This window comes from Tachyglossus aculeatus, unplaced genomic scaffold (genome assembly GCF_015852505.1).
Source record: "Tachyglossus aculeatus isolate mTacAcu1 unplaced genomic scaffold, mTacAcu1.pri scaffold_101_arrow_ctg1, whole genome shotgun sequence".
NCBI lineage: Eukaryota > Metazoa > Chordata > Mammalia > Monotremata > Tachyglossidae > Tachyglossus > Tachyglossus aculeatus.
The window spans coordinates 541,453-568,918 of record NW_024044842.1 but is presented as its reverse complement, the minus strand read 5'-3'; the positions used below and the strand labels follow the sequence as shown (position 1 = coordinate 568,918).

The 27,466-nt window shown below is 53.4% G+C and overlaps 1 protein-coding gene across 1 annotated transcript in view; it reads left to right on the top strand.

Annotated features, from left to right (window-relative positions):
• The window catches only part of COL11A2 (collagen type XI alpha 2 chain), a gene marked incomplete at its 5' end in the record, with an annotated part of 220,222 nt that overhangs the window by 121,536 nt on the left and 71,220 nt on the right, over positions 1-27,466 (top strand). Inside the window, 9 exon segments of the mRNA XM_038742186.1 lie at positions 449-493; positions 4,134-4,187; positions 5,290-5,343; positions 6,819-6,872; positions 9,158-9,265; positions 20,951-21,040; positions 22,623-22,676; positions 25,179-25,253; positions 25,255-25,287. Of these exon segments, the coding sequence (XP_038598114.1) occupies positions 449-493; positions 4,134-4,187; positions 5,290-5,343; positions 6,819-6,872; positions 9,158-9,265; positions 20,951-21,040; positions 22,623-22,676; positions 25,179-25,253; positions 25,255-25,287 (567 nt within the window).

Sequence of the window (27,466 nt, the reverse complement as noted above, 5' to 3'; positions counted from 1 at the left end):
TGTAATAATAATAATAATAATAATAATAATGGTATTTATTAAGCACTTACTATGCACAAAGCACTGTTCTAAGCGCTGGGGAGGTTACTAGGTAGTCAGGTTGACCCACGGGGACACTGTACTAAGCGCTGCGCTGGATACAGTACATTGCATTCAGGGCTTATTCCGTGCCAGACACTGTACTAAGCGCTGCGCTGGACACAGTACATTGCGTTCAGGGCTTACTGTGTGTCGGACACTGTACTAAGCGCTGCCTGGCACATAGTAAGCGCTTAACGAACACTGTTATCATCATCATTATGACGATCGTTAGGATGATGATGGTTATTATTAATAATAATTATTAATTTGAAGGGGGAGGGTGGTCCATGACTTGGGGGGGTCTGCGGGTTTGGGAGTTTCACCTCCCCCCCCCCCCAAATAATCGGTTTCTGGTCCCCCCCCTCAGGGCACTTCTGGCGGAGATGGACCCCACGGCCCCCCCGGAGAGAGGGTGAGTCTCTCCTCTCTGTCTCTCTCTGTCTCTCTGCCCCCTCATCTCTGTCTCTCTGTCTCTTCATCTCTCCATCCTGGCCCAGCATCTCTCTGTCTCTCGTCGCCTTATCTCTGTCTCTTCCCCTCATCTCTGTCTCTCTGCCCCTCATCTCTCTGTGTCTCTCTTCCCCATCTCTGTCTCTTGCCCCACATCTCTCTGTCTCTCCTCTCTGTCTCTCTGCCCCACATCTCTCTGTCTCTCTGACCCTCATCTCTCTTCCCCCATCTCTGTCTCTTGCCCCACATCTCTCTGTCTCTCCTCTCTGTCTCTCTTCCCCTCATCTCTCTCTGTCTCTCTGCCCCTCATCTCTGTCTCTTGCCCCACATCTCTCTGTCTCTCCTCTCTGTCTCTCTTCCCCTCCTCTCTCTCTGTCTCTCTACCCCCTCATCTCTCTCTGTCTCTCTGCCCCACATCTCTCTCTGTCTCTCTTCCCCTCCTCTCTCTCTGTCTCTCTACCCCCTCATCTCTCTCTGTCTCTCTCCCCTTCATCTCTGTCTCTCTCCCCCTCTTCTCTCTCTCTCTGTCTCTTCATCTCTCCATCCTTGCCCAACATCTCTCTGTCTCTCTTCACCTTATCTCTGTCTCTCTTCCCCTCATCTCTGTCTCTCTTCCCCTCCCCGCTCTCTGTCTCTCTGGCCCTCATCTCTGTCTCTCTTCGCCTTATCTCTCTGTCTCTCTTCCCCTCCTCTCTCTCTGTCTCTCTTCCCCTCATCTCTGTCTCTCTGCCCCTCATCTCTGTCTCTCTGCCCCACATCTCTCTCTATCTCTCTGACCCCTCATCTCTCTCTCTGTCTCTCTCCCCCTCATCTCTGTCTCTTGCCCCACATCTCTCTGTCTCTCATCTCTGTCTCTCTTCACCTCATCTCTCTCTGTCTCTCTCCCCTTCATCTCTGTCTCTCTCCCCCTTCTCTCTCTCTGTCTCTTCATCTCTCCATCCTTGCCCAACATCTCTCCATCTCTCTTCATCTTATCTCTGTCTCTTCCCTTCATCTCTGTCTCTCTTTCCCACATCTCTCTGTCTCTCTTCCCCTCCTCTCTCTGTGTCTCTCTTCCCCTCATCTCTGTCTTTTGCCCCACATCTCTCTGTCTCTCCTCTCTGTCTCTCTTCACCTTATCTCTCTCTGTCTCTCTCCCCGTCATCTCTGTCTCTCTGCCCCACATCTCTCTCTGTCTCTCTCCCCTTCATCTCTGTCTCTCTCCCCCTCTTCTCTCTCTCTGTCTCTTCATCTCTCCATCCTTGCCCAACATCTCTCTGTCTCTCTTCACCTTATCTCTGTCTCTTCCCCTCATCTCTGCCTCTCTGCCCCTCATCTCTCTGTGTCTCTCTTCCCCTCCCCGCTCTCTGTCTCTCTGGCCCTCATCTCTGTCTCTCTTCCCCTCATCTCTCTGTCTCTCTTCCCCACATCTCTCTCTGTCTCTCTGCCCCTCATCTCTGTCTCTCTGCCCCACATCTCTCTCTGTCTCTCTGACCCCTCATCTCTCTCTGTGTCTCTCTCCCCCACATCTCTGTCTCTTGCCCCACATCTCTCTGTCTCTCATCTCTGTCTCTCTTCCCCCTTATCTCTCTCTGTCTCTCTCCCCTTCATCTCTCTCTCTCTCCCCCTCCTCTCTCTCTATCATCTCTTCATCTCTCCATCCTTGCCCAACATCTCTCCGTCTCTCTTCACCTTATCTCTGTCTCTTCCCCTCATCTATGTCTCTCTTCCCCACATCTCTCTCTGTCTCTCTTTCCCTCATCTCTCTCTCTGTCTCTCTTCCCCTCATCTCTGTCTCTTGCCCCACATCTCTCCGTCTCTCATCTCTGTCTCTCTTCACCTTATCTCTCTCTGTCTCTCTCCCCCATCTCTGTCTCTCTGCCCCACATCTCTCTCTGTCTCTCTTCCCCTCCTCTGTCTCTGTCTCTCTGACCCCTCCTCTTTCTCTGTCTCTCTGCCCCCTCATCTCTCTCTGTCTCTCTCCCCTTCATCTCTGTCTCTGTCCGCCTCCTCTCTCTCTGTCTCTTCATCTCTCCATCGTTGCCCAACATCTCTCTGTCTCTCTTCACCTTATCTCTGTCTCTCTTCCCCTCATCTCTGTCTCTCTGCCCCACATCTCTCTCTGTCTCTCTTCCCCTCATCTCTGTCTCTTGCCCCACATCTCTTTGTCTCTCCTCTCTGTCTCTCTTCCCCTCATCTCTCTGTCTCTCTTCCCCTCCTCTCTCTGTCTCTCTGACCCCTCATCTCTCTGTCTCTCTCCCCTTCATCTCTGTCTCTCTCCCCCTCCTCTCTCTCTGTCTCTTCATCTCTCCATCCTTGCCCAACATATCTCTGTCTCTCTTCACCTTATCTCTGTCTCTTCCCCTCCTCTCTGTCTCTCTGCCCCTCATCTCTCTCTGTCTCTCTTCCCCTCATCTCTGTCTCTTGCCCCACATCTCTTTGTCTCTCCTCTCTGTCTCTCTTCACCTTATCTCTCTCTGTCTCTCTTCCCCTCCTCTGTCTCTGTCTCTCTGCCCCCTCATCTCTCTCTGTCTCTCTCCCCTTCATCCCTGTCTCTCTCCCCTCCCCCCCCTCACTCTGTCTCTTCATCTCTCCATCCTTGCCCAACATCTCTCTGTCTCTTTTCCCCTCCCCTCTCTCTGTCTCTCTTCCCCTCATCTCTGTCTCTGCCCCTCATCTCTCTCTCTCTTCCCCTCATCTCTCTCTGTCTCTCTTCCCCTCATCTCTCTCTCTTGCCCCACATCTCTCCGTCTCTCCTCTCTGTCTCTCTTCACCTTATCTCTCTCTGTCTCCCCCTCATCTCTGTCTTTCCTCCCCACATCTCTCTCTGTCTCTCTGCCCCACATCTCTCTCTGTCTCTCTGCCCCACATCTCTCTCTGTCTCTCCCCCCTCATCTCTGTCTCTCTGCCCCACATCTCTCTCTGTCTCTCTCCCCTTCATCTCTGTCTCTCTCCCCCTCCTCTCTCTCTGTCTCTTCATCTCTCCATCCTTGCCCAACATCTCTCTGTCTCTCCTCTCTGTCTCTCTTCACACCTTATCTCTCTCTGTCTCTCTTCCCCTCATCTCTGTCTTTCTTCCCCACATCTCTCTCTGTCTCTCTGCCCCACATCTCTCTCTGTCTCCCTGCCCCACATCTCTCTCAGTCTCTCTGCCCCTCCTCTCTGTCTCTCTGCCCCCATCTCTCTCTGTCTCTCTCCCTTCATCATCTCTGTCTCTCTCTCCCCCTCCTTTCTCTCTCTGTCTCTTCATCTCTCCATCCTTGCCCAACATCTCTCCGTCTCTCTTCACTTATCTCTGTCTCTTCCCCTCATCTCTGTCTCTCTGACCCTCATCTCTCTGTGTCTCTCTTCCCCTCATCTCTGTCTCTTGCCCCACATCTCTCTGTCTCTCCTCTCTGTCTCTCTTCACCTTATCTCTTTGTCTCTCTCCCCCATCTCCATCTCTCTCCCCTCATCATCTCTGTCTCTCTTCCCCTCATCTCTCCATCCTTGCCCCGCATCTCCCCGTCTCCGCCCCCATCTCCCCGTGTCTCTCTCTCCCCGTGTCTCTCTCCGTGTCTCTGTCTCCGGTCTGTCTCTGGGGCCGCGATCTCTGCGGTCTGACCAGCGCCTTGTGTTTCCAGGGTCTCCCGGGACCCCAGGGTCCCAACGGCTTCCCCGGCCCGAAGGGACCCCCGGTGAGTCACCCCCCGCCCCCTCCCCTCCCCCAGTGACCCCCGACCCCCTCTGACCCCTGACCCCTCCCTCAATAACCTCTGACCCCTCCATCCCCTCCCCCAGTGACCCCTGACCCCCTCCGATCCCTCTCCCAATGACCCCTGACCCCTCTGACCCCTCCCATCCCCTCCCCCCAATAGCTCCTGACCCCCTCTGACCCCTGACCCCTCCCTCAATAACCTCTGACCCCTCCATCCCCCCAATGATCCCTGACCCCCTCTGACCCCTCCCACCCCTCCCAATAACCTCTGACCCCTGACCCCTCCCTCAATAACCCCTCACCCCCTCCGATCCCTCCCCCAATGACCCCGGACCTCCTCTGACCCCTCCCCTCCCCCAATGACCCCGGACCCCCTCTGACCCCTCCCACCTCTCCCAATAACCTCTGACCCCTGACCCTTCCCTCAATAACCCCTCACCCCCTCCGACCCCTCTCCCACCCTCCCATCCCATCCCCCAATGACCCCTGACCCCCTCTGACCCCTCCCCTCCCCAATGACCCCTGACCCCCTCTGACCCCTCCCATCCCCTCCCCAATGACCCCTGACCCCCTCTGACCCCTCCCCTCCCCCCATGACCCCTGACCCCCTCTGACCCCTCCCCTCCCCAATGACCCCTGACCCCCTCTGACCCCTCCCCTCCCCCAATGACCCCTGACCCCCTCTGACCCCTGACCCCTCCCTCAATAGCCCCTGACCCTCTCTGACCCCTCCATCCCCTCCCTCAAGGACCCCTGACCCCCTCTGCCCCCTCCCTCAATAACCCCTGACCCCTCTCCCAATGACCCCTGACCCCTCTGACCCCTCTCATCCCCTCCCCCAGTGACCTCTGATGCCCTCTGACCCCTCCCATCCCCTCCCCAATAGCCCCTGACCCCCCTCTGACCCCTCTCCCAATGACCCCTGACCCCCTGTGACCCCTCCCACCCCTCCCCCAGTGACCCCTGACCCCCTCTGACCCCTGACCCCTCCCTCAATGACCCCCGACCCCCCCAGACCCCCTTTCCGACCCCCACCAGCCCCCCGCCATGATTTTCCCATGATCCTCTCCGCCCCACCCCAGGGCCCCTCCGGAAAGGACGGACTCCCCGGTCACCCCGGACAGAGAGGCGAAGTGGTGAGTGTCAAGACCCCCCCCCCCCGCCCCCCCGCCCCCCAAAGACCCCCACCCCCCACCCCCCCCCAGAGCTCCTCATCCCGGCCCCGCCCCTGGTCAGCTGTGTGTGACCTTGGGCCAGTCACTTCCCTTCTCTGGGCCTCAGTTTCCTCCTCTGTCAAATGGGGATGAAGACTGTGAGCCCCCCCCCCCCCCGTGGGACAACCTCATCACCTTGTATCCCCCCCCAGCGCTTAGAACAGTGCTTTGCACATAGTAAGCGCTTAATAAATGCCATTATTATTATTATTAACAAATGCCATCCTTATTTTTATTATTATTATTATCATTATTATTTTCACTCTTCATTTTCCTCTGGGAGGAAGCAAAGTCCTCAGTGGGGGAGCGGGCACCGGAAGACCCTCCTCCCCCTCCCCCCAACTTCACTTCTGGCCTGGACCCCAGACCCTCTTGGCCCCCGCAGCCTGAGTTTTGACCCCCTTGACCCCTGACCCTTGACCTCCGGCCCCCCACGGCGACCCTGTTCTCTCTGGGGCCTCCGGTCTTGACCCCCCCCTTGACCCCTGACCCTCGACCTCCGACCCCCATGGTGTCCCTGTTCTCCCTGGGGCTTCCGGTCTTGGCCCGCCTTGACCCCTGACCCTTGACCTCCAGCCCCCCACGGCGACCCTGTTCTCTCTGGGACCTCCGGTCTTGACCCCCCCTTGACCCCTGACCCTCGACCTCCGGCCCCCACGGGGATCCTGTTCTCCCTGGGGCCTCCGACCTTGACCCCTTAACCCCCTGACCCTTGACCTCCAGCCACCCACAGTGGCCCTGTTCTCCCTGGGGCCTCCGGTCTTGACCCCCCTTGACCCCTGACCCTTGACCTCCAGCCCCACGGCAACCCTGTTCTCCCTGGGGCCTCCGGCCTTGACCCCTTGACCCCCTGACCCTTGACCTCCAGCCCCCACGGTGGCCCCGCTCTCTCTGGGGCCTCTGGTCTTGACCCTCCTTGACCCCTGACCCTTGACCTCTGTCCCCCCCCACGGCGGCCCTGTTCTCCCTGGGGCCTCCGGCCTTGACCCCTGACCCTTGACCTCCAGCCCCCACGGTGGCCCCGCTCTCTCTGGGGCCTCTGGTCTTGACCCTCCTTGACCCCTGACCCTTGACCTCTGTCCCCCACGACGACCCTTTTCTCCCTGGGGCCTCCAGCCTTGACCCCTGACCCTTGACCTCCAGCCCCCACGGTGGCCCTGTTCTCTCTGGGGCCTCCGTTCTTGACCCCTTGACGTCCTGACCCTTGACCTCCGGCCCCATGGTGGCCCTGTTCTCCCTGGGGGCTCCAGTCTTGACCCCTGACCCCTTGGCCTCCAGCCCCCACGGTGGCCCCGTTCTCTTTGGGGCCTCAGTTCTTGACCCTTTGACCCCTGACCCTTGACCCTCCGGCCCTGTTGTCTCTGAGCCTACGTCCCTGTCTTGTCTCTGTCTCTCAGGGCTTTCAGGGGAAGACGGGACCCCCCGGACCCCCCGGGGTCGTGGGACCCCAGGTAGGTCAACGCGGGAGGTGGGGGGTGGAAGGGAGGACCTGATTTGGGGGAGAGGGGGTCTCTGAGGGGGCCGAGGGGGGTCTCTGAGGGACTTGGAGGATGGGGAGGGGTCTCTGAGGGGGGAAAGAGGGGTCTCTGGGGGATTTGGAGGATGGGGAGGGGTCTCTGAGGGGGTGTCTGAGGGATTTGGGGGATGGGGAGGGGTCTCTGAGGAGGATGAGGGGGGTCTCTGAGGGATTTGGGAGGTGGGGAGGGGTCTCTGAGGGGGGCAAGAGGGGTCTCTGAGGAATTTGGGGGATGGGGAGGGGTCTCTGGGGAGGATGAGGGGGGTCTCTGAGGGATTTGGGAGGTGGGGAGGGGTCTCTGAGGGGGCTGAGGGGGGTCTCTGAGGGATTTGGTGGATGGGGAGGGGTCTCTGAGGGGGTCTCTGAGGGATTTGGGGGATGGGGAGGGGTCTCTGAGGGGGGATGAGGGGGGTCTCTGAGGGATTTGGGGGATGGGGAGGGGTCTCTGGGGAGGATGAGGGGGGTTTCTGAGGGATTTGGGGGATGGGGAGGGGTCTCTGAGGAGGATGGGGGGTCTCTGAGGGATTTGGAGGTTGGGGAGGGGTCTCTGAGGGGGGTCAAGAGGGGTCTCTGAGGGATTTGGGGGTTGGGGAGGGGTCTCTAAGGGAGCCGAGGGGGGGTCTCTGAGGGACTTGGAGGATGGGGAGGGGTCTCTGAGGGGGGCAAGAGGGGTCTCTGAGGGATTTGGGGGTTGGGGAGGGGTCTCTGAGGGGGTCTCTGAGGGATTTGGGGGCTCGGGAGGGGTCTCTGAGGAGGATGAGGGGGGTCTCTGAGGGATTTGGGGGATGGGGAGGGGTCTCTAGGGAGGATGAGGGGGGTCTCTCAGGGATTTGGGAGATGGGGAGGGGGGCAAGAGGGGTCTCTGAGGGATTTGGGGGATGGGGAGGGGTCTCTGAGGGGGGAAATGGGGGTCTCTGAGGGATTTGGAGGATGGGGAGGGGTCTCTGAGGGGGGCAAAAGGGGTCTCTGAGGGATTTGGAGCATGGGGAGGGGTCTCTGAAGGGGGCAAAAGGGGGCTCTGAGGGATTTGGGGGTTGGGGAGGGGTCTCTGCGGGGGGAAAGGGGGATCTCTGAGGGATTTGGAGGACGGGGAGGGGTCTCTGAGGGGGGAAACGGGGGTCTCTGAGGGATTTGGGGGACGGGGAGGGGTCTCTGAGGGAGCCTAGGGGGGTCTCTGAGGGATTTGGGGGATGGGGAGGGGTCTCTGGGGAGGATGGGGGGGATCTGAGGGAGATGGGGAGGGGTCTCTGAGGGGGGAAAGGGGGGTCTCTGAGGGACTTGGGGGATGGGGAGGGGTCTGTGAAGGGGGCAGGAGGGGTCTCTGAGGGATTTGGGGGTTGGGGAGGGGTCTCTGAGGGATTTGGGGGCTCGGGAGGGGTCTCTGAGGAGGATGAGGGGGGTCTCTGAGGGATTTGGGAGATGGGGAGGGGTCTCTGAGGGGGGTCAAGAGGGGGGTCTCTGAGGGATTTGGAGGATGGGGAGGGGTCTCTGAGGGGGGTCAAGAGGGGTCTCTGAGGGATTTGGGGGGTGGGGAGGGGTCTCTGGGGAGGATGAGGGGGGTTTCTGAGGGACTTGGGAGATAGGGAGGGGTCTCTGAGGGGGGAAAGGGGGGTCTCTGAGGGATTCGGGGGATGGGGAGGGGTCTCTGAGGAGGATGAGGGGGTCTCTCAGGGATTTGGGGGATGGGAGGGGTCTCTAGGGAGGATGAGGGGGCTCACTGAGGGATTTGGGAGGTGGGGAGGGGTCTCTGAGGGGGGATGGGGGGGTCTCTGAGGGATTTGGGGAGGTGGGGAGGGGTCTCTGGGGGGGATGAGGGGGGGTCTCTGAGGGATTTGTGGGATGGGCCAAGGTTTGTGTGACCTTGGACAAGTCCCTTCCCTTCCCCGGGCCTCAGTCCCCTCCCCTGGAAAACGAGGGGAGCAGCGCCCCCTTGTGGTCAGAGCCCGGGCCTGCCGGGGCGCTCGGCGGTCCTGGGTTCGAATCCCGCCCCTTGTCTGCCGGGCGGCCTCGGGCCAGTCACTGCCCTCCCCCGGGCCTCAGTTTCCTCCTCTGTCGAATGGGGGTGGAGCCCGGGATCCCCATGGGGGACTGAGCACTTTGTCCCACCCCAGCGCTTAGTACAGTGTCTGGCACATAGTAAACACCTCACAAATTCTATTATTATTATTATTTATTATTATTATTGTTATTATTATTATTATTATTATTCTCTGTGTCCAGGGGGCCGCGGGCGAGACGGGCCAGATGGGAGAACGGGGTCACCCGGGTCCCCCCGGACCCCCGGGGGAGCAAGGACTGTCGGGAGCTTCCGGAAAGGAGGGGACCAAGGTAAGGAGGGGGGCGCTTACTACAGTGCCCCGCACTCCGGAAACGCTTAGTACAGTGCCCTGCACTCAGGGAGCGCCCAATATCTACCACTGAATGAAGGAATGAATGAATGTGTCCGTTGCTTGCGGCATTCGTCTCTCCCAAGCGCTTAGTACAGCGCTCTGCCCATAGAAAGCGCTCAATAAGTACCATTGAATGAAGGAATGAATGAATGTGTCTGTTTCTTGTGGCATTGGACTCTCCCTAGCGCTTAGTACAGCGCTCTGCTCTTTGAAAGCGCTCAATAAATACCATTGAATGAGTGAATGTGTCTGTTTCTTGTGGCATTGGACTCTCCCAAGTGCTTAGTACAGTGCTCTGCACTTAGAAAGCGCTCAATAAATACCATTGAATGAATTAATATGTCTGTTTCTTGTGGCATTAGTCTCACCCAAGCGCTTAGTACAGCGCTCAGCACATAGAAAGTGCTCAATAAATATCATTGTATGAATGAACGTGTCTGTTTCTTGTGGCATTGGACTCTCCTAAACGCTTAGTACAGCGCTCTGCCCATAGAAAGTGCTCAATAAATACCATTGAATGAGTGAATGTGTCTGTTTCTTATGGCATTGGACTCTCCCAAGCGCTTAGTACAGCGCTCAGCACATAGAAAGTACTCAATAAATATCATTGTATGAATGAACGTGTCTGTTTCTTGTGGCATTGGACTCTCCCTAGCGCTTAGTACAGCGCTCTGCCCGTAGAAAGCGCTCAATAAATGCCATTGAATGAATGAATGTGTCTGTTTCTTGTGGCATTAGTCTCCCCAAGCGCTTAGTACAGCGCTCAGCACATAGAAAGTGCTCAATAAATACCATTGAATGAATGAACGTGTCTGTTTCTTGTGGCATTGGACTCTCCCAAGCGCTTAGTACAGCACTCTGCCCGTAGAAAGCTCTCAATAAATACCATTGAATGAGTGAATGTGTCTGTTTCTTGTGGCATTGGACTCTCCCAAGCGCTTAGTATAGCGCTCAGCACATAGAAAGTGCTCAATAAATATCATTGTATGAATGAACGTGTCTGTTTCTTGTGGCATTGGACTCTCCCAAGCGCTTAGTACAGCGCTCTGCCCGTAGAAAGCGCTCAATAAATGCCATTGAATGAATGAATGTGTCTGTTTCTTGTGGCATTGGACTCTCCCAAGCGCTTAGTATAGCGCTCAGCACATAGAAAGTGCTCAATAAATATCATTGTATGAATGAACGTGTCTGTTTCTTGTGGCATTGGACTCTCCCAAGCGCTTAGTACAGCGCTCTGCCCGTAGAAAGCGCTCAATAAATGCCATTGAATGAATGAATGTGTCTGTTTCTTGTGGCATTAGTCTCCCCAAGCGCTTAGTACAGCGCTCAGCACATAGAAAGTGCTCAATAAATACCATTGAATGAATGAACGTGTCTGTTTCTTGTGGCATTGGACTCTCCCAAGCGCTTAGTACAGCACTCTGCCCGTAGAAAGCTCTCAATAAATACCATTGAATGAATGAACGTGTCTGTTTCTTGTGGCATTGAACTCTCCCAAGCGCTTAGTACAGTGCTCTACACTCAGGAAGCGCTCAATAAATACCATTGAATGAGTGAATGTGTCTGTTTCTTGTGGCATTAGTCACTCCCAAGCGCTTAGTACAGTGCTGTGCACTCAGGAAGCGCCCAATAAATACCACTGAATGAAGGAATGAGTGAATGTGTCTGTTTCTTGCCGCATTAGTCTCTCCCAAGCGCTTAGTGCAGTGCTCAGCACTCAGGAAGCGCTCAATAAATACCATTGAATGAAGGAATGAATGAGTGTCTGTTTCTTGTGGCATTGGACTTTCCCTAGCGCTTAGTACAGCACTCTGCGCATAGAAAGCACTCAATAAATACCATTGAATGAGTGTATGTGTCTGTTTCTTGTGGCATTGGACTTTCCCTAGCGCTTAGTACAGTGCTCTGCACTCAGGAAGCGCTCAATAAGTACCATTGAATGAAGGAATGAAAGAATGTATCTGTTTCTTGTGGCATTGGACTCTCCCTAGCGCTTAGTACAGCGCTCTGCACTTAGAAAGCGCTCAATAAATACCATTGAATGAGTGAATGTGTCTGTTTCTTGTGGCATTGGACTCTCCCAAGCGCTTAGTACAGCGCTCTGCCCGTAGAAAGCGCTCAATAAATACCATTGAATGGATGAATGTGTCTGTATCTTGTGGCATTGGACTCTCCCAAGTGCTTAGTACAGTGCTCTGCCCATAGAAAGCGCTCAATAAATACCATTGAATGAAGGAATGAATAAATGTGTCTGTATCTTGTGGCATTGGACTCTCCCTAGCGCTTAGTACAGTGCTCTGCACATAGAAAGCGCTCAATAAATACCATTGAATGAGTGATTGTGTCTGTTTCTTGTGGCATTAGTCTCTCCCAAGTGCTTAGTACAGTGCTTTGCACTCAGGAAGCGCTCAATAAGTACCATTGAATGAAGGAATGAATGAATGTGTCTATTTCTTGTGGCATTGGGCTCTCCCAAGCGCTTAGTACAGTGCTCTGCCCATAGAAAGCGCTCAATAAATACCATTGAATGAGTGATTGTGTCTGTTTCTTGTGGCATTAGTCTCTCCCAAGTGCTTAGTACAGTGCTTTGCACTCAGGAAGCACTCAATAAGTACCATTGAATGAAGGAATGAATGAATGTGTCTATTTCTTGTGGCATTGGGCTCTCCCAAGCGCTTAGTACAGCGCTCTGCCCATAGAAAGCACTCAATAAATACCATTGAATGAATGAATGTGTCTGTATCTTGCGGCATTAGTCTCTCCCAAGCGCTTAGTACAGTGCTCAGCACTCCGGAAGCGCTCAATAAATACCGTTGAATGAAGGAATGAATGAATGTGTCTGTTTCTTGTGGCATTGGACTCTCCCAAGCGCTTAGTTCAGCGCTCTGCCCATAGAAAGCGCTCAATAAATACCATTGAATGGATGAATGTGTCTGTATCTTGTGGCATTGGACTCTCCCAAGCGCTTAGTACAGCACTCTGCCCATAGAAAGCGCTCAATAAATACCATTGAATGAGTGAATGTGTCTGTTTCTTGTGGCATTGGACTCTCCCAAGCGCTTAGTACAGCGCTCTGCCCATAGAAAGCGCTCAATAAATACCATTGAATGAAGGAATAAATAAATGTGTCTGTATCTTGTGGCATTGGACTTTCCCTAGCACTTAGTACAGTGCTCTGCCCATAGAAATCACTCAATAAATACCATTGAATGAATGAATGTGTCTGTTTCTTGAGGCATTAGTCACTCCCAAGCGCTTAGTACAGTGCTCTGCACTCAGGAAGCGCTCTATAAGTACCATTGAATGAAGGAATGAATGAACGTGTCTGTTTCTTGTGGCATTGGACTCTCCCAAGCGCTTAGTACAGCGCTCTGCCCATAGAAAGCGCTCAATAAATACCATTGAATGGATGAATGTGTCTGTATCTTGTGGCATTGGACTCTCCCAAGCGCTTAGTACAGCGCTCTGCCCATAGAAAGCGCTCAATAAATACCATTGAATGAAGGAATGAATAAATGTGTCTGTATCTTGTGGCATTGGACTCTCCCTAGCGCTTAGTACAGTGCTCTGCCCATAGAAAGCGCTCAATAAATACCATTGAATGAGTGATTGTGTCTGTTTCTTGTGGCATTAGTCTCTCCCAAGTGCTTAGTACAGTGCTTTGCAGTCAGGAAGCGCTCAATAAGTACCATTGAATGAAGGAATGAATGAATGTGTCTATTTCTTGTGGCATTGGACTCTCCCAAGCGCTTAGTACAGCGCTCTGCCCGTAGAAAGCACTCAATAAATACCATTGAATGAATGAATGTGTCTGTATCTTGCGGCATTAGTCGCTCCCAAGCGCTTAGTACAGCGCTCAGCACTAAGGAAGCGCTCAATAAATACCATTGAATGAAGGAATGAATGAATGTGTCTGTTTCTTGTGGCATTAGTCTCACCCAAGCGCTTAGTACAGCGCTCAGCACATAGAAAGTGCTCAATGAATATCATTGTATGAATGAACGTGTCTGTTTCTTGTGGCATTGGACTCTCCCAAGTGCTTAGTACAGCGCTCTGCACATAGAAAGCGCTCAATAAATACCATTGAATGAATTAATGTGTCTGTTTCCTGTGGCATTAGTCTCACCCAAGTGCTTAGTACAGCGCTCAGCACATAGAAAGTGCTCAATAAATATCATTGAATGAATGAATGTGTCTGTTTCTTGTGGCATTGGACTCTCCTAAACGCTTAGTACAGTGCTCTGCCCATAGAAAGCGCTCAATAAATACCATTGAATGAGTGAATGTGTCTGTTTCTTGTGGCATTGGTCTCTCCCAAGCGCTTAGTACAGTGCTCTGCCCGTAGAAATCGCTCAATAAATACCATTGAATGAATGAATGTGTCTGTTTCTTGTGGCATTAGTCGCTCCCAAGCGCTTAGTACAGTGCTCTGCACTCAGGAAGCGCTCTATAAGTACCATTGAATGAAGGAATGAATGAACGTGTCTGTTTCTTGTGGCATTGGACTCTCCCAAGCGCTTAGTACAGCGCTCTGCCCATAGAAAGCGCTCAATAAATACCATTGAATGGATGAATGTGTCTGTATCTTGTGGCATTGGACTCTCCCAAGCGCTTAGTACAGCGCTCTGCCCATAGAAAGCGCTCAATAAATACCATTGAATGAAGGAATGAATAAATGTGTCTGTATCTTGTGGCATTGGACTCTCCCTAGCGCTTAGTACAGTGCTCTGCCCATAGAAAGCGCTCAATAAATACCATTGAATGAGTGATTGTGTCTGTTTCTTGTGGCATTAGTCTCTCCCAAGTGCTTAGTACAGTGCTTTGCAGTCAGGAAGCGCTCAATAAGTACCATTGAATGAAGGAATGAATGAATGTGTCTATTTCTTGTGGCATTGGACTCTCCCAAGCGCTTAGTACAGCGCTCTGCCCGTAGAAAGCACTCAATAAATACTATTGAATGAATGAATGTGTCTGTATCTTGCGGCATTAGTCGCTCCCAAGCGCTTAGTACAGCGCTCAGCACTAAGGAAGCGCTCAATAAATACCATTGAATGAAGGAATGAATGAATGTGTCTGTTTCTTGTGGCATTAGTCTCACCCAAGCGCTTAGTACAGCGCTCAGCACATAGAAAGTGCTCAATGAATATCATTGTATGAATGAACGTGTCTGTTTCTTGTGGCATTGGACTCTCCCAAGCGCTTAGTACAGCACTCTGCCCATAGAAAGCGCTCAATAAATACCATTGAATGAGTGAATGTGTCTGTTTCTTGTGGCATTGGACTCTCCCAAGCGCTTAGTACAGCGCTCTGCCCATAGAAAGCGCTCAATAAATACCATTGAATGAAGGAATAAATAAATGTGTCTGTATCTTGTGGCATTGGGCTTTCCCTAGCACTTAGTACAGTGCTCTGCCCATAGAAATCACTCAATAAATACCATTGAATGAATGAATGTGTCTGTTTCTTGAGGCATTAGTCGCTCCCAAGCGCTTAGTACAGTGCTCTGCACTCAGGAAGCGCTCTATAAGTACCATTGAATGAAGGAATGAATGAACGTGTCTGTTTCTTGTGGCATTGGACTCTCCCAAGCGCTTAGTACAGCGCTCTGCCCATAGAAAGCGCTCAATAAATACCATTGAATGGATGAATGTGTCTGTATCTTGTGGCATTGGACTCTCCCAAGTGCTTAGTACAGCGCTCTGCCCATAGAAAGCGCTCAATAAATACCATTGAATGAAGGAATGAATAAATGTGTCTGTATCTTGTGGCATTGGACTCTCCCTAGCGCTTAGTACAGTGCTCTGCCCATAGAAAGCGCTCAATAAATACCATTGAATGAGTGATTGTGTCTGTTTCTTGTGGCATTAGTCTCTCCCAAGTGCTTAGTACAGTGCTTTGCACTCAGGAAGCGCTCAATAAATACCATTGAATGAAGGAATGAATGAATGTGTCTGTTTCTTGTGGCATTGGACTCTCCCAAGCGCTTAGTACAGCGCTCTGCCCATAGAAAGCGCTCAATAAATACCATTGAATGGATGAATGTGTCTGTATCTTGTGGCATTGGACTCTCCCAAGCGCTTAGTACAGCACTCTGCCCATAGAAAGCGCTCAATAAATACCATTGAATGAGTGAATGTGTCTGTTTCTTGTGGCATTGGACTCTCCCAAGCGCTTAGTACAGCGCTCTGCCCATAGAAAGCGCTCAATAAATACCATTGAATGAAGGAATAAATAAATGTGTCTGTATCTTGTGGCATTGGACTCTCCCTAGCGCTTAGTACAGTGCTCTGCCCATAGAAAGTGCTCAATAAATACCATTGAATGAATGAATGTGTCTGTTTCTTGCGGCATTAGTCGCTCCCAAGCGCTTAGTACAGTGCTCTGCACTCAGGAAGCGCTCAGTAAGTACCATTGAATGAAGGAATGAATGACTGTGTCTGTTTCTTGTGGCATTGGACTCTCCCTAGCGCTTAGTACAGCGCTCTGCCCATAGAAAGTGCTCAATAAATACCATTGAATGGATGAATGTGTCTGTATCTTGTGGCATTGGACTCTCCCAAGCGCTTAGTACAGCGCTCTGCCCATAGAAAGCGCTCAATAAATACCATTGAATGAAGGAATGAAGAAATGTGTCTGTATCTTGTGGCATTGGACTCTCCCTAGCGCTTAGTACAGTGCTCTGCCCATAGAAAGCGCTCAATAAATACCATTGAATGTGTGAATATGTCTGTATCTTGTGGCATTAGTCTCTCCCAAGCGCTTAGTACAGCGCTCAGCACATAGCGCTCAATAAATATCATTGAATGAATGAATGTGTCTGTTTCTTGTGGCATTGGACTCTCCCAAGTGCTTAGTACAGCGCTCTGCACATAGAAAGCGCTCAATAAATACCATTGAATGAGTGAATGTGTCTGTTTCTTGTGGCATTGGACTTTCCCTAGCGCTTAGTACAGTGCTCTGCCCATAGAAATCACTCAATAAATACCATTGAATGAATGAATGTGTCTGTTTCTTGTGGCATTAGTCGCTCCCAAGCGCTTAGTACAGTGCTCTGCACTCAGGAAGCGCTCTATAAGTACCATTGAATGAAGGAATGAATGAACGTGTCTGTTTCTTGTGGCATTGGACTCTCCCAAGCGCTTAGTACAGCGCTCTGCCCATAGAAAGCGCTCAATAAATACCATTGAATGGATGAATGTGTCTGTAGCTTGTGGCATTGGACTCTCCCAAGCGCTTAGTACAGCGCTCTGCCCATAGAAAGCGCTCAATAAATACCATTGAATGAAGGAATGAATAAATGTGTCTGTATCTTGTGGCATTGGACTCTCCCTAGCGCTTAGTACAGTGCTCTGCCCATAGAAAGCGCTCAATAAATACCATTGAATGAGTGATTGTGTCTGTTTCTTGTGGCATTAGTCTCTCCCAAGTGCTTAGTACAGTGCTTTGCAGTCAGGAAGCGCTCAATAAGTACCATTGAATGAAGGAATGAATGAATGTGTCTATTTCTTGTGGCATTGGACTCTCCCAAGCGCTTAGTACAGCGCTCTGCCCGTAGAAAGCCCTCAATAAATACCATTGAATGAATGAATGTGTCTGTATCTTGCGGCATTAGTCTCTCCCAAGCGCTTAGTACAGTGCTCAGCACTAAGGAAGCGCTCAATAAATACCATTGAATGAAGGAATGAATGAATGTGTCTGTTTCTTGTGGCATTAGTCTCACCCAAGCGCTTAGTACAGCGCTCAGCACATAGAAAGTGCTCAATGAATATCATTGTATGAATGAACGTGTCTGTTTCTTGTGGCATTGGACTCTCCCAAGTGCTTAGTACAGCGCTCTGCACATAGAAAGCGCTCAATAAATACCATTGAATGAATTAATGTGTCTGTTTCCTGTGGCATTAGTCTCACCCAAGTGCTTAGTACAGCGCTCAGCACATAGAAAGTGCTCAATAAATATCATTGTATGAATGAACGTGTCAGTTTCTTGTGGCATTGGACTCTCCTAAACGCTTAGTACAGTGCTCTGCCCATAGAAAGCGCTCAATAAATACCATTGAATGAGTGAATGTGTCTGTTTCTTGTGGCATTGGTCTCTCCCAAGCGCTTAGTACAGCGCTCTGCCCGTAGAAATCGCTCAATAAATACCATTGAATGAATGAATGTGTCTGTTTCTTGTGGCATTAGTCGCTCCCAAGCGCTTAGTACAGTGCTCTGCACTCAGGAAGCGCTCAATAAGTACCATTGAATGAAGGAATGAATGAATGTGTCTGTTTCTTGTGGCATTGGACTCTCCCAAGTGCTTAGTGCAGCGCTCTGCACATAGAAAGCGCTCAATAAATACCATTGAATGAGTGAATGTATCTGTTTCTTGTGGCATTGGACTCTCCCAGGCACTTAGCACAGTGTAAGCGCTCAGTACGTACGACTGAATGAATGAATGAATGGGAATATGTCTGCTCCACACATTGTAAGCACTCAGTAAATATGATTGAATGAATGAATGTTTAGTCTTTGTACCGTCCTCTCCCAAGCGCTCAGTACAGTGCTCGGCACATAGGAAGCGCTCAATAAGTATGATTGAATGAATAAAGGAAGGAATGTGTTTTATTCTTCTGATTGAATGAATGAATGTTTATTCTGGTACCGTCCCCTCCCAAGCGCTCAATACAGTGCTCGGCACATAGGAAGCGCTCAATAAGTACGATTGAATGAATGAATGTTTATTCTGGTACTGTCCTCTCCCAAGCGCTCAATACAGAGCTCTGCACATAGGAAGCGCTCAATAAGTATGATTGAATGAATGAAGGAAGGAATGTGTTTTATTCTTCTGATTGAATGAATGAATGTTTATTCTGGTACTGTCCTCTCCCAAGTGCTCAATACAGTGCTCTGCACATAGGAAGCGCTCAATAAGTATGACTGAATGAATGAAGGAAGGAATGTGTTTTATTCTTCTGATTGAATGAATGAATGTTTATTCTGGTACCGTCCTCTCCCAAGCGCTCAATACAGTGCTCGGCACCTCAGAAGCGCTCAGTAAGTATGATTGAATGAATGAATGAAGGAAGGAAGGAATGTGTTTTATTCTTCTGATTGAATGAATGAATGTTTATTCTTGTACTGTCCTCTCCCAAGCGCTCAATACAGTGCTCTGCATTTAGGAAGCGCTCAATAAGTACTATTAAAGGAATGAGTGAATGAAGGAATGTGTTTATTCTTCTGTTATCCTCTCCCAAGCGCTTAGCACAGTGTAAGCGCTCAGTACGTAGGAATGAATGAATGAATGGGAATGTGATGTGTCTGCTCCGCACACAGTAAACGCTCAATAAATATGATTGAATGAATGAATGTTTATTCTTGTACTGCCCTCTCCCAAGCGCTCAATACAGTGCTCTACATTCAGGAAGCGCTCAATAAGTACTATTGAAGGAATGAGTGAATGAAGGAATGTGTTTATTCTTCTGCTATCCTCTCCCAAGCGCTTAGCACAGTGTAAGCACTCAGTACGTAGGAATGAATGAATGAATGAATGGGAATGTGATGTGTCTGCTCCGCACACAGTAAGCGCTCAATAAATATGATTGAATGAATGAATGTTTAGTCTTTGTACCGTCCTCTCCCAAGCGCTCAATACAGTGCTCGGCACATAGGAAGCGCTCAATAAGTATGATTGAATGAATGAATGAAGGAAGGAATGTGTTTTATTCTTCTGATTGAATGAATGAATGTTTATTCTTGTACCGTCCTCTCCCAAGCGCTCAGTACAGTGCTCGGCACCTCGGAAGCGCTCAATAAGTATGATTGAATGAATAAAGGAAGGAATGTGTTTTATTCTTCTGATTGAATGAATGAATGTTTATTCTGGTACCGTCCTCTCCCAAGCGCTCAATACAGTGCTCGGCACATGGGAAGCGCTCAGTAAGTACGATTGAATGAATGAATGTTTATTCTTGTACCGTCCTCTCCCAAGCACTCAGTACAGTGCTCTGCACATAGGAAGCGCTCAATAAGTATGATTGAATGAATGAATGAAGGAAGGAATGTGTTTTATTCTTCTGATTGAATGAATGAATGTTTAATCTTGTACTGCCCTCTCCCAAGCGCTCAATACAGTGCTCTGCACATAGGAAGCGCTCAATAAATACGATGGAATGAATGAATGTTTATTCTTGTACCGTCCTCTCCCAAGCGCTCGATACAGTGCTCGGCACATAGGAAGCGCTCAATAAGTACGATTGAATGAATGAAGGAAGGAATGTGTTTTATTCTTCTGATTGAATGAATGAATGTTTATTCTGGTACCGTCCTCTCCCAAGCGCTCAATACAGTGCTCGGCACATCGGAAGCGTTCAATAAATACGATTGAATGAATGAATGTTTATTCTTGTACCGCCCTCTCCCAAGCGCTCAATACAGTGCTCGGCACATAGGAAGCGCTCAATAAATACGATGGAATGAATGAATGCTTATTCTTGCACTGTCCTCTCCCAAGCGCTCATAGGAAGCGCTCAATAAGTACGATTGAATGAATGAATGTTTATTCTTGTACCGTCCTCTCCCAAGCGCTCAATACAGTGCTCGGCACATAGGAAGCACTCAATAAATACGATTGAATGAATGAATGTTTATTCTTGTACCGTCCTCTCCCAAGCGCTCAATACAGTGCTCGGCGCATCAGAAGCGCTCAATAAGTACGATTGAATGAATGAATGTTTATTCTTGTACTATCCTCTCCCAAGTGCTCAAGCGCTCATAGGAAGCATTCAATAAGTATGATTGAATGAATGAATGTTTGTTCTTGTACTGTCCTCTCCCAAGCGCTCAATACAGTGCTCTGCACATAGGAAGCGCTCAATAAGTACGACTGAATGAATGAATGTTTATTCTGGTACCGTCCTCTCCCAAGCGCTCAATACAGTGCTCGGCACGTCGGAAGCGCTCAATAGGTACGATAGAATGAATGAATGCTTATTCTGGTACTGTCCTCTCCCAAGCGCTCAATACAGCGCTCAACAAGTACGATTGAATGAATGAATGTTTATTCTGGTACCGTCCTCTCCCAAGCGCTCAATACAGTGCTCGGCACCTCGGAAGCGCTCAATAAGTACGATTGAATGAATGAATGTTTATTCTTGTACTATCCTCTCCCAAGCGCTCAAGTGGTCATAGGAAGCGTTCAATAAGTATGATTGAATGAATGAATGCTTATTCTTGTACCGCCCTCTCCCAAGCGCTCAATACAGTGCTCGGCACATAGGAAGCGCTCAATAAGTATGATTGAATGAATGAAGGAAGGAATGTGTTTTATTCTTCTGATTGAATGAATGAATGTTTATTCTGGTACCGCCCTCTCCCAAGCGCTCAGTACAGTGCTCGGCACCCCGGAAGCGCTCAATAAGTACGACTGAAGGAATGAGCGAATGAGTCTGTCTATCCCCGGCGCTGAGGGCACCCCACCGCGATGATGATGGTGATTCTTCTCTATCGTTGTGAGCGCTCAGTACATAGGAAGCGCTCCGGAAATAACGAATGAATGGATGGGTGGGAGGGGTCGGGGGTCAGGGGTCAGGGGTCAATATGGGGGGGTCGGGGTCTGATTTTCTCTTGCCCCCCTCCCCCGCAGGGCGACCCCGGCCCCCCCGGAGCCCCCGGAAAGGACGGGCCGGCCGGGCTGAGGGGCTTCCCCGGCGAGAGAGGTCTTCCCGGCACTGTGGTGAGCGCCTCCCTCGGGCCCGGGGATCTTGGGGGGGGACGGACCCCCCGGCGGAGCCGCGTGACCTTCCCTTCCTCTGTGCCTCAGTTTCCTCATCTGTCAAATGGGGGTGAAGACCGGGAGCCCCCCACCCCCATCGCCTTGTCACCTCCCCGGCGCTTAGAACAGTGCTTGGCACGTAGTGAGTGCTCAAGAAATGCCGTCATTTGTGTTAGCCCGGGCCTGGGAGCCGGGTTCGAATCCCGGCTGCGCCGCTCGACCGCCGGGAGGCCTCGGCCTCCCCCTGGCCTTTGACCTCTGACCTCCCTCCCCTCCCCCTTTCCCTCTCTGGCTCCCGACACCCCCCGGGGCCCCGACCTTTGACCTCCCCCGGGCCCGTGACCTCTGACCCCCCCACATCGGCCCCAACCTCTGACCTCCCCCTGGCCTTTGACCTCTGACCTCCCCCGACCCCTGCCCCTTTCTTACTCCTGACACCCCCCCCCCCGGGGTCCAACCTTTGACCTCCCCCATCCATGACCTTTGACCTCCCTCACACGGGCCTTAACCGCTGACTTTCCCCCCGCCCCGTGACCTCTGACCTCCCCCACATCGGCCCCAAATGCTGGTCTCCCCCTCCTTGTGACCTCTGACCTCCCTCCCGACGCCCCCAGGGCCCAACCTCTGACCTCCCCCCGCCCCGTGACCTCTGACCTCCCCCACATCGGCCCCCACCGCTGGTCTCCCCCGCCCCGTGACCTCTGACCCCCCTCCCGACGCCCCCAGGGGCCCACCTTCTGACCTCCCCCCACCCTGTGACCTCTGACCTCCCTCCCCCTTTCCCTCTCTCCCTCCCGACACCCCCCGGGGCTCCAACCTCTGACCTCCCCCCGCCCCGTGACCTCTGTCCTCCCCAGCCCGTGACCTCTGACCTCTCTCCCCCTTTCCCTCTCTCCCTCCCGACACCCTCGGGCCTCCAACCTCTGACCTCCCCCCGCCCCGTGACCTCAGGTCTCCCCTGGCCCGTGACCTCTGACCTCCCTCCCCCTTTCCCTCTCTCCCTCCCGACACCCCCCCGCCCATGACCTCTGACCTCCCCCTGCCCCGTGACCTCTGACCTCCCCCACATCAGCCCAACCTCTGACCTCCCCCGGCCCGTGACCTCTGACCCCCCCTCCCGACACCCCCAGGGCCCAACCTCTGACCTCCCCAACCCGTGACCCCTGACCTCCCCCAGCCCATGACCTCTGACCTCCCTCCCGACATCCCCGGGGATCCCAACCTCTGACCTCCCCTCCCCGTGACCTCTGACCTCCCCCGACCCGTGACCTCTGACCTCCCTCCCCCTTCCCCTCTCTCGCTCCCAACACCCCCCAGGACCCCAACTTTTGACCTCCCCCATCCCGTGACCCCTGACCTCCCCGTGACCTCTGACTTCCCCCGGCCCGTGACCTCTGACCTCCCTCCCCTTTTCCCTCTCTCACTCCCGACACCCCCCAGGCCCCAACCTCTGACCGCCCCCCTCCGGCCCGTGACCTCTGACCCATCCCTTCCCCCGTGACCTCTGACCTCTGACCTCTGACCCCGACTCTCCCCCCAACAGGGCGGTGGTGGCCTGAAGGGAAACGAGGGCCCGGCAGGTCCTCCCGGCCCGGCGGTGAGTCTGCCCTCGAATCCGGGGCCCGGGGGGGAGTCGCTTCCCGTCTCCGGGCCTCAGTTTCCTCCTCCGTCAAATGGGGGTGAAGACCTGGAGCCCCACGGGGGACCACCTCATCACCTTGTAGCCCCCCCCCCCCCCCAAAAACGCTTAGCACAGCGCTCGGCACGTAGTGAGCGCTCGGTGAACGCTATTGAATGAATGATCTAATGAATGAATGAATCCCATCCAGGGATGGATCGATTAAGAGACGGGGAAGGGATTTGGGGTTCAGGTTGGGGGGGGGGGGGTCCCAAGCGCTTAGTACAGTGCTTTGCACAGAGTGGGCGCTCAATAAATATGAGTAAGCCCTCAGTGAATGTGACTGACTGACTGAATGAATGAATTCAATGAATGAATGAATGAATACCATTGACGGACACCCGATGAAGAGACGGGGAAGGGATTTGGGGTTCAGGTTGGGGGCGGTCCCAAGCGCTTAGTACAGTGCTTTGCACAGAGTAGGCGCTCAATAAATATGAGTAAGCCCTCAATAAATACGACTGAATGAATGAATGAATGAATGAATGAATGAATGAATACCATTGACGGACAGGCAGATTAAGAGACGGGGAAGGGATTTGGGATTCAGGTTGGGGGAGGTCCCAAGCGCTTAGTACAGTGCTTTGCACAGAGTAGGCGCTCAATAAATATGAGTAGGCACTCAATAAATACGACTGAATGAATGAGTGAATGAATGAATGAATAAATACCATTGACGGACAGGCCGTTTAAGAGACGGGGAAGGGATTTGGGATTCAGGTTGGGGGCGGTCCCAAGCGCTTAGTACAGTGCTTTGCACAGAGTAGGCGCTCAACAAATATGAGTAGGCACTCAATAAATGCGACTGAATGAATGAATGAATGAATGAATGAATGAATGAATGTCATTGACGGACAGGCCGTTTAAGAGACGGGGAAGGGATTTGGGGTTCGGGCAGAGAGTCCCAAGCGCTTAGTACAGTGATTTGCGCAGAGTAAGCACTCAATAAATAGGTGTGAATGAATGAATAAGTGAATACCATTGATTGATTGACAGACCGATTAAGAGACGGGGAAGGGATTTGGGGTTCAGGTGGCAAGTCCCATGCGCTTAGTACAGTGCGCTGCACACGGTAAGCGCTCAATAAATAGGAGTGAATGAATGAATAAATGAATGAATACCTTTGATTGATGGACAGGCCGATTAAGAGATGGGGAAGGGATTTGGGGTTTAGGTAGTAAGTCTCATGCGCTTAGTACAGTGCTCTGCACACGGTAAGCGCTCAATAAATAGGAGTGAATGAATGAATAAATGAATGAATACCTTTGATTGATGGACTGACCGATTAAGAGATGGGGAAGGGATTTGGGATTCAAGTTGGGGATCCCAAGTACTTAGTACAGTGCTCTGCACACGGTAAGTGCTCAATAAATATAAGTGAATGAATGAATGAGGGAAGGAATGAATGAATGCCATTGATTGATGGACTGGCCGATTAAGAGATGGGGGAAGGGATTTGGGATTCAGGTAGGGAGTCCCAAGCGCTTAGTACAGTGCTCTGCACACGGTAAGCGCTCACTAAATAGGAGTGAATGAATGAATGAATGAATGAATGAATGAATGAATGAATACCATTGATTGATGGACAGATGGATTAAGAGATGGGAGAAAGGATTGGGGGTTCAGGTTGGGGGGCCCAAGTGCTTCGTCCAGTGCTCTGCACACGGTAAGCGCTCACTAAATAGGAGTGAATGAATGAATGAATGAATGAATACCATTGATTGATTGACAGACGGATTAAGAGACAGGGGAAGGGATTGGGGGTTCAGGTTGGGGGACCCCAAGCGCTTCGTCCAGTGCGCTGCACACGGTAAGCACTCACTAAATAGGAGTGACTGACTGACTGACTGAATGAATGAATGAATGAATGAATGAATACCATTGATTGATTGACAGATGGATTAAGAGACAGGGGAAGGGATTGGGGGTTCAGGTTGGGGGGCCCAAGCGCTTCGTCCAGTGCTCTGCACACGGTAAGCGCTCACTAAATAGGAGTGAATGAATGAATGAATGAATGAATATCATTGATTGATTGACAGACGGATTAAGAGACGGGGGAAGGGATTGGGGGTTCAGGTTGGGGGCCCCAAGCGCTTCGTCCAGTGCTCTGCACACGGTAAGCGCTCAATAAATAGAAGTGAATGAATGAATGAATGAATATCATTGATTGATTGACAGACGGATTAAGAGACGGAGGAAGGGATTGGGGGTTCAGGTTGGGGGGCCCAAGCGCTTCGTCCAGTGCTCTGCACACGGTAAGCGCTCACTAAATAGGAGTGAATGAATGAGTGAATGAATGAATGAATATCATTGATTGATTGACAGACGGATTAAGAGACAGGGGAAGGGATTGGGGGTTCAGTTTGGGGGTCCCCGGTCTGACCCCCCCCCCCCCACCTTTTATTTCCCCCTCCCTCCCAGGGCTCCCCTGGGGAGCGCGGCGAAGCTGGAACTGGGGGTCCCGTGGGCCCCCCTGGACGCCCCGGCCCCCAGGGCCCCCCCCGGAGCCGCTGGAGAGAAGGGGGTCCCCGTGAGTAGGGGCAGGGGGGATGGGGGGGTCAGAGGGAAGGGGGGGGCACCAGAGAGGATGCTGGGAGAAACTGAGGGGGGGGGCCCCGGGCACCAGAGAGGATGCTGGGTAGGCCCCAACTGAGGCCTGGGCACCAGAGAGGATGCTGGGAGGCCCCAGAGGAAGGGCAGGGGCACCAGAGAGGATGCTGGGAGTCCCCGGGGGGAGGGGCAGGGGCACCAGAGAGGATGCTGGGAGATCCTGACCCATGGGCATTGGCACCAGAGAGGATGCTGGGAGTCCCCGGGGGGAGGGGCAGGGGCACCAGAGAGGATGCTGGGAGATCCTGACCCATGGGCATTGGCACCAGAGAGGATGCTGGGAGTCCCCGGGGGAGGGACAGGGGCACCAGAGAGGATGCTGGGAGAAACTCAGGAGGGCCCCCCCCCCCCCCCCCCCCCCCCGGGCACCAGAGGGGATGCTGGGAGGCCCCGGGGGAGGGGCAGGGGCACCAGAGAGGATGCTGGGAGGCCCCAAAGTGGGGGCAGGGGCACCAGTGAGGATGCTGGGAGGCCCCAGAGGAAGGGCAGGGGCACCAGAGAGGATGCTGGGAGGAACTGAGGGGGCCCCGGGCACCAGAGGGGATGCTGGGAGGGCCGGGGGCACCAGAGAGGATGCTGGGAGGCCCCGGGGGAGGGGCGGGGGCACCAGAGAGGATGCTGGGAGGCCCCGGGGGAGGGGCAGGGGCACCAGAGAGGATGATGGGAGACTCTGATCGAAGGGCATTGGCACCAGAGAGGATGCTGGGAGGCTCCAAAGGGGGGGCAGGGGCACCAGAGAGGATGCTGGGAGACCCTGGAGGGGGGGCAGGGGCACCAGAGAGGATGCTGGGAGGCCCCAAAGGGGGGGCAGAGGCATCAGTGAGTATGCTGGGAGACCCCGGACGGGGGGCAGGGGCACCAGAGAGGATGCTGGGAGGCCCTGGGGGAGGGGCGGGGGCACCAGAGAGGATGGTGGGAGACCCTGGGGGAGGGGCAGGGGCACCAGAGAGGATGCCGGGAGAGACTGAGTGGGCCCTGGGCGCCAGAGAGGATGCTGGGAGTCCCCGGAGGGAGGGGCAGGGGTACCAGAGAGGATGCTGGGAGTCACCGGGGGAGGGGCAGGGCCACCAGAGAGGATGCTGGGAGAAACTGAGGAGGGGGCTCCGGGCACCAGAGAGGATGCTGGGAGGCCCGGGGGGGGGGCACCAGAGAGGATGCTGGGAGGCCCCGGGGGAGGGGCGGGGGGCACCAGAGAGGATGCTGGGAGAAACTGAGGGGGCCCCCGGGCCCCAGAGAGGATGATGGGAGTCTCCGGGGGAGGGGCAGGGGCACCAGAGGGGATGCTGGGAGAGACTCAGGAGGGGGCCCCCCTGGGCACCAGAGAGGCTGCTGGGAGAAACTGAGGGGGCCTCCCCCGGGCACCAGAGAGGATGCTGGGAGGCCCCGGGGGAGGGGCGGGGGCACCAGAGAGGATGCTGGGAGGCCCTGATCAAAGGGCATTGGCACCAGAGAGGATGCTGGGAGGCCCCAGAGGAAGGGCAGGGGCACCAGAGAGGATGCTGGGAGTTTCCGGGGGAGGGGCAGGGGCACCAGAGAGGATGCTGGGTGATCCTGACCCATGGGCATTGGCACCAGAGAGGATGCTGGGAGGCCCCGGGGAAGGGGCAGGGGCACCAGAGAGGATGCTGGGAGGCCCCGGGTGAGGGGCAGGGGCACCAGAGAGGATGCTGGGAGGCCCCAGGGGAGGGGCAGGGGCACCAGAGAGGATGCTGGGAGATCCTGACCCATGGGCATTGGCACCAGAGAGGATGCTGGGAGAAACTCAGGAGGGCCCCCCCCCCCCCCCCCCCCGGGCACCAGAGAGGATGCTGGGAGGCCCCGGGGGAGAGGCGGGGGCACCAGAGAGGATGCTGGGAGAAACTCAGGAGCCCCCCCCCCCCCCGGGCACCAGAGAGGATGCTGGGAGGCCCCGGGGGAGGGGCAGGGGCACCAGAGAGGATGATGGGAGAAACTAAGGGGGCCCCCCGGGCACCAGAGAGGATGCTGGGAGGCCCCAAAATGGGGGCACGGGCACCAGAGAGGATGCTGGGAGGTCTGGACTGAGGGCCCCGGGCACCAGAGAGGATGCTGGGAGGCCCGCACAGAGGAGGCCCAAGCAG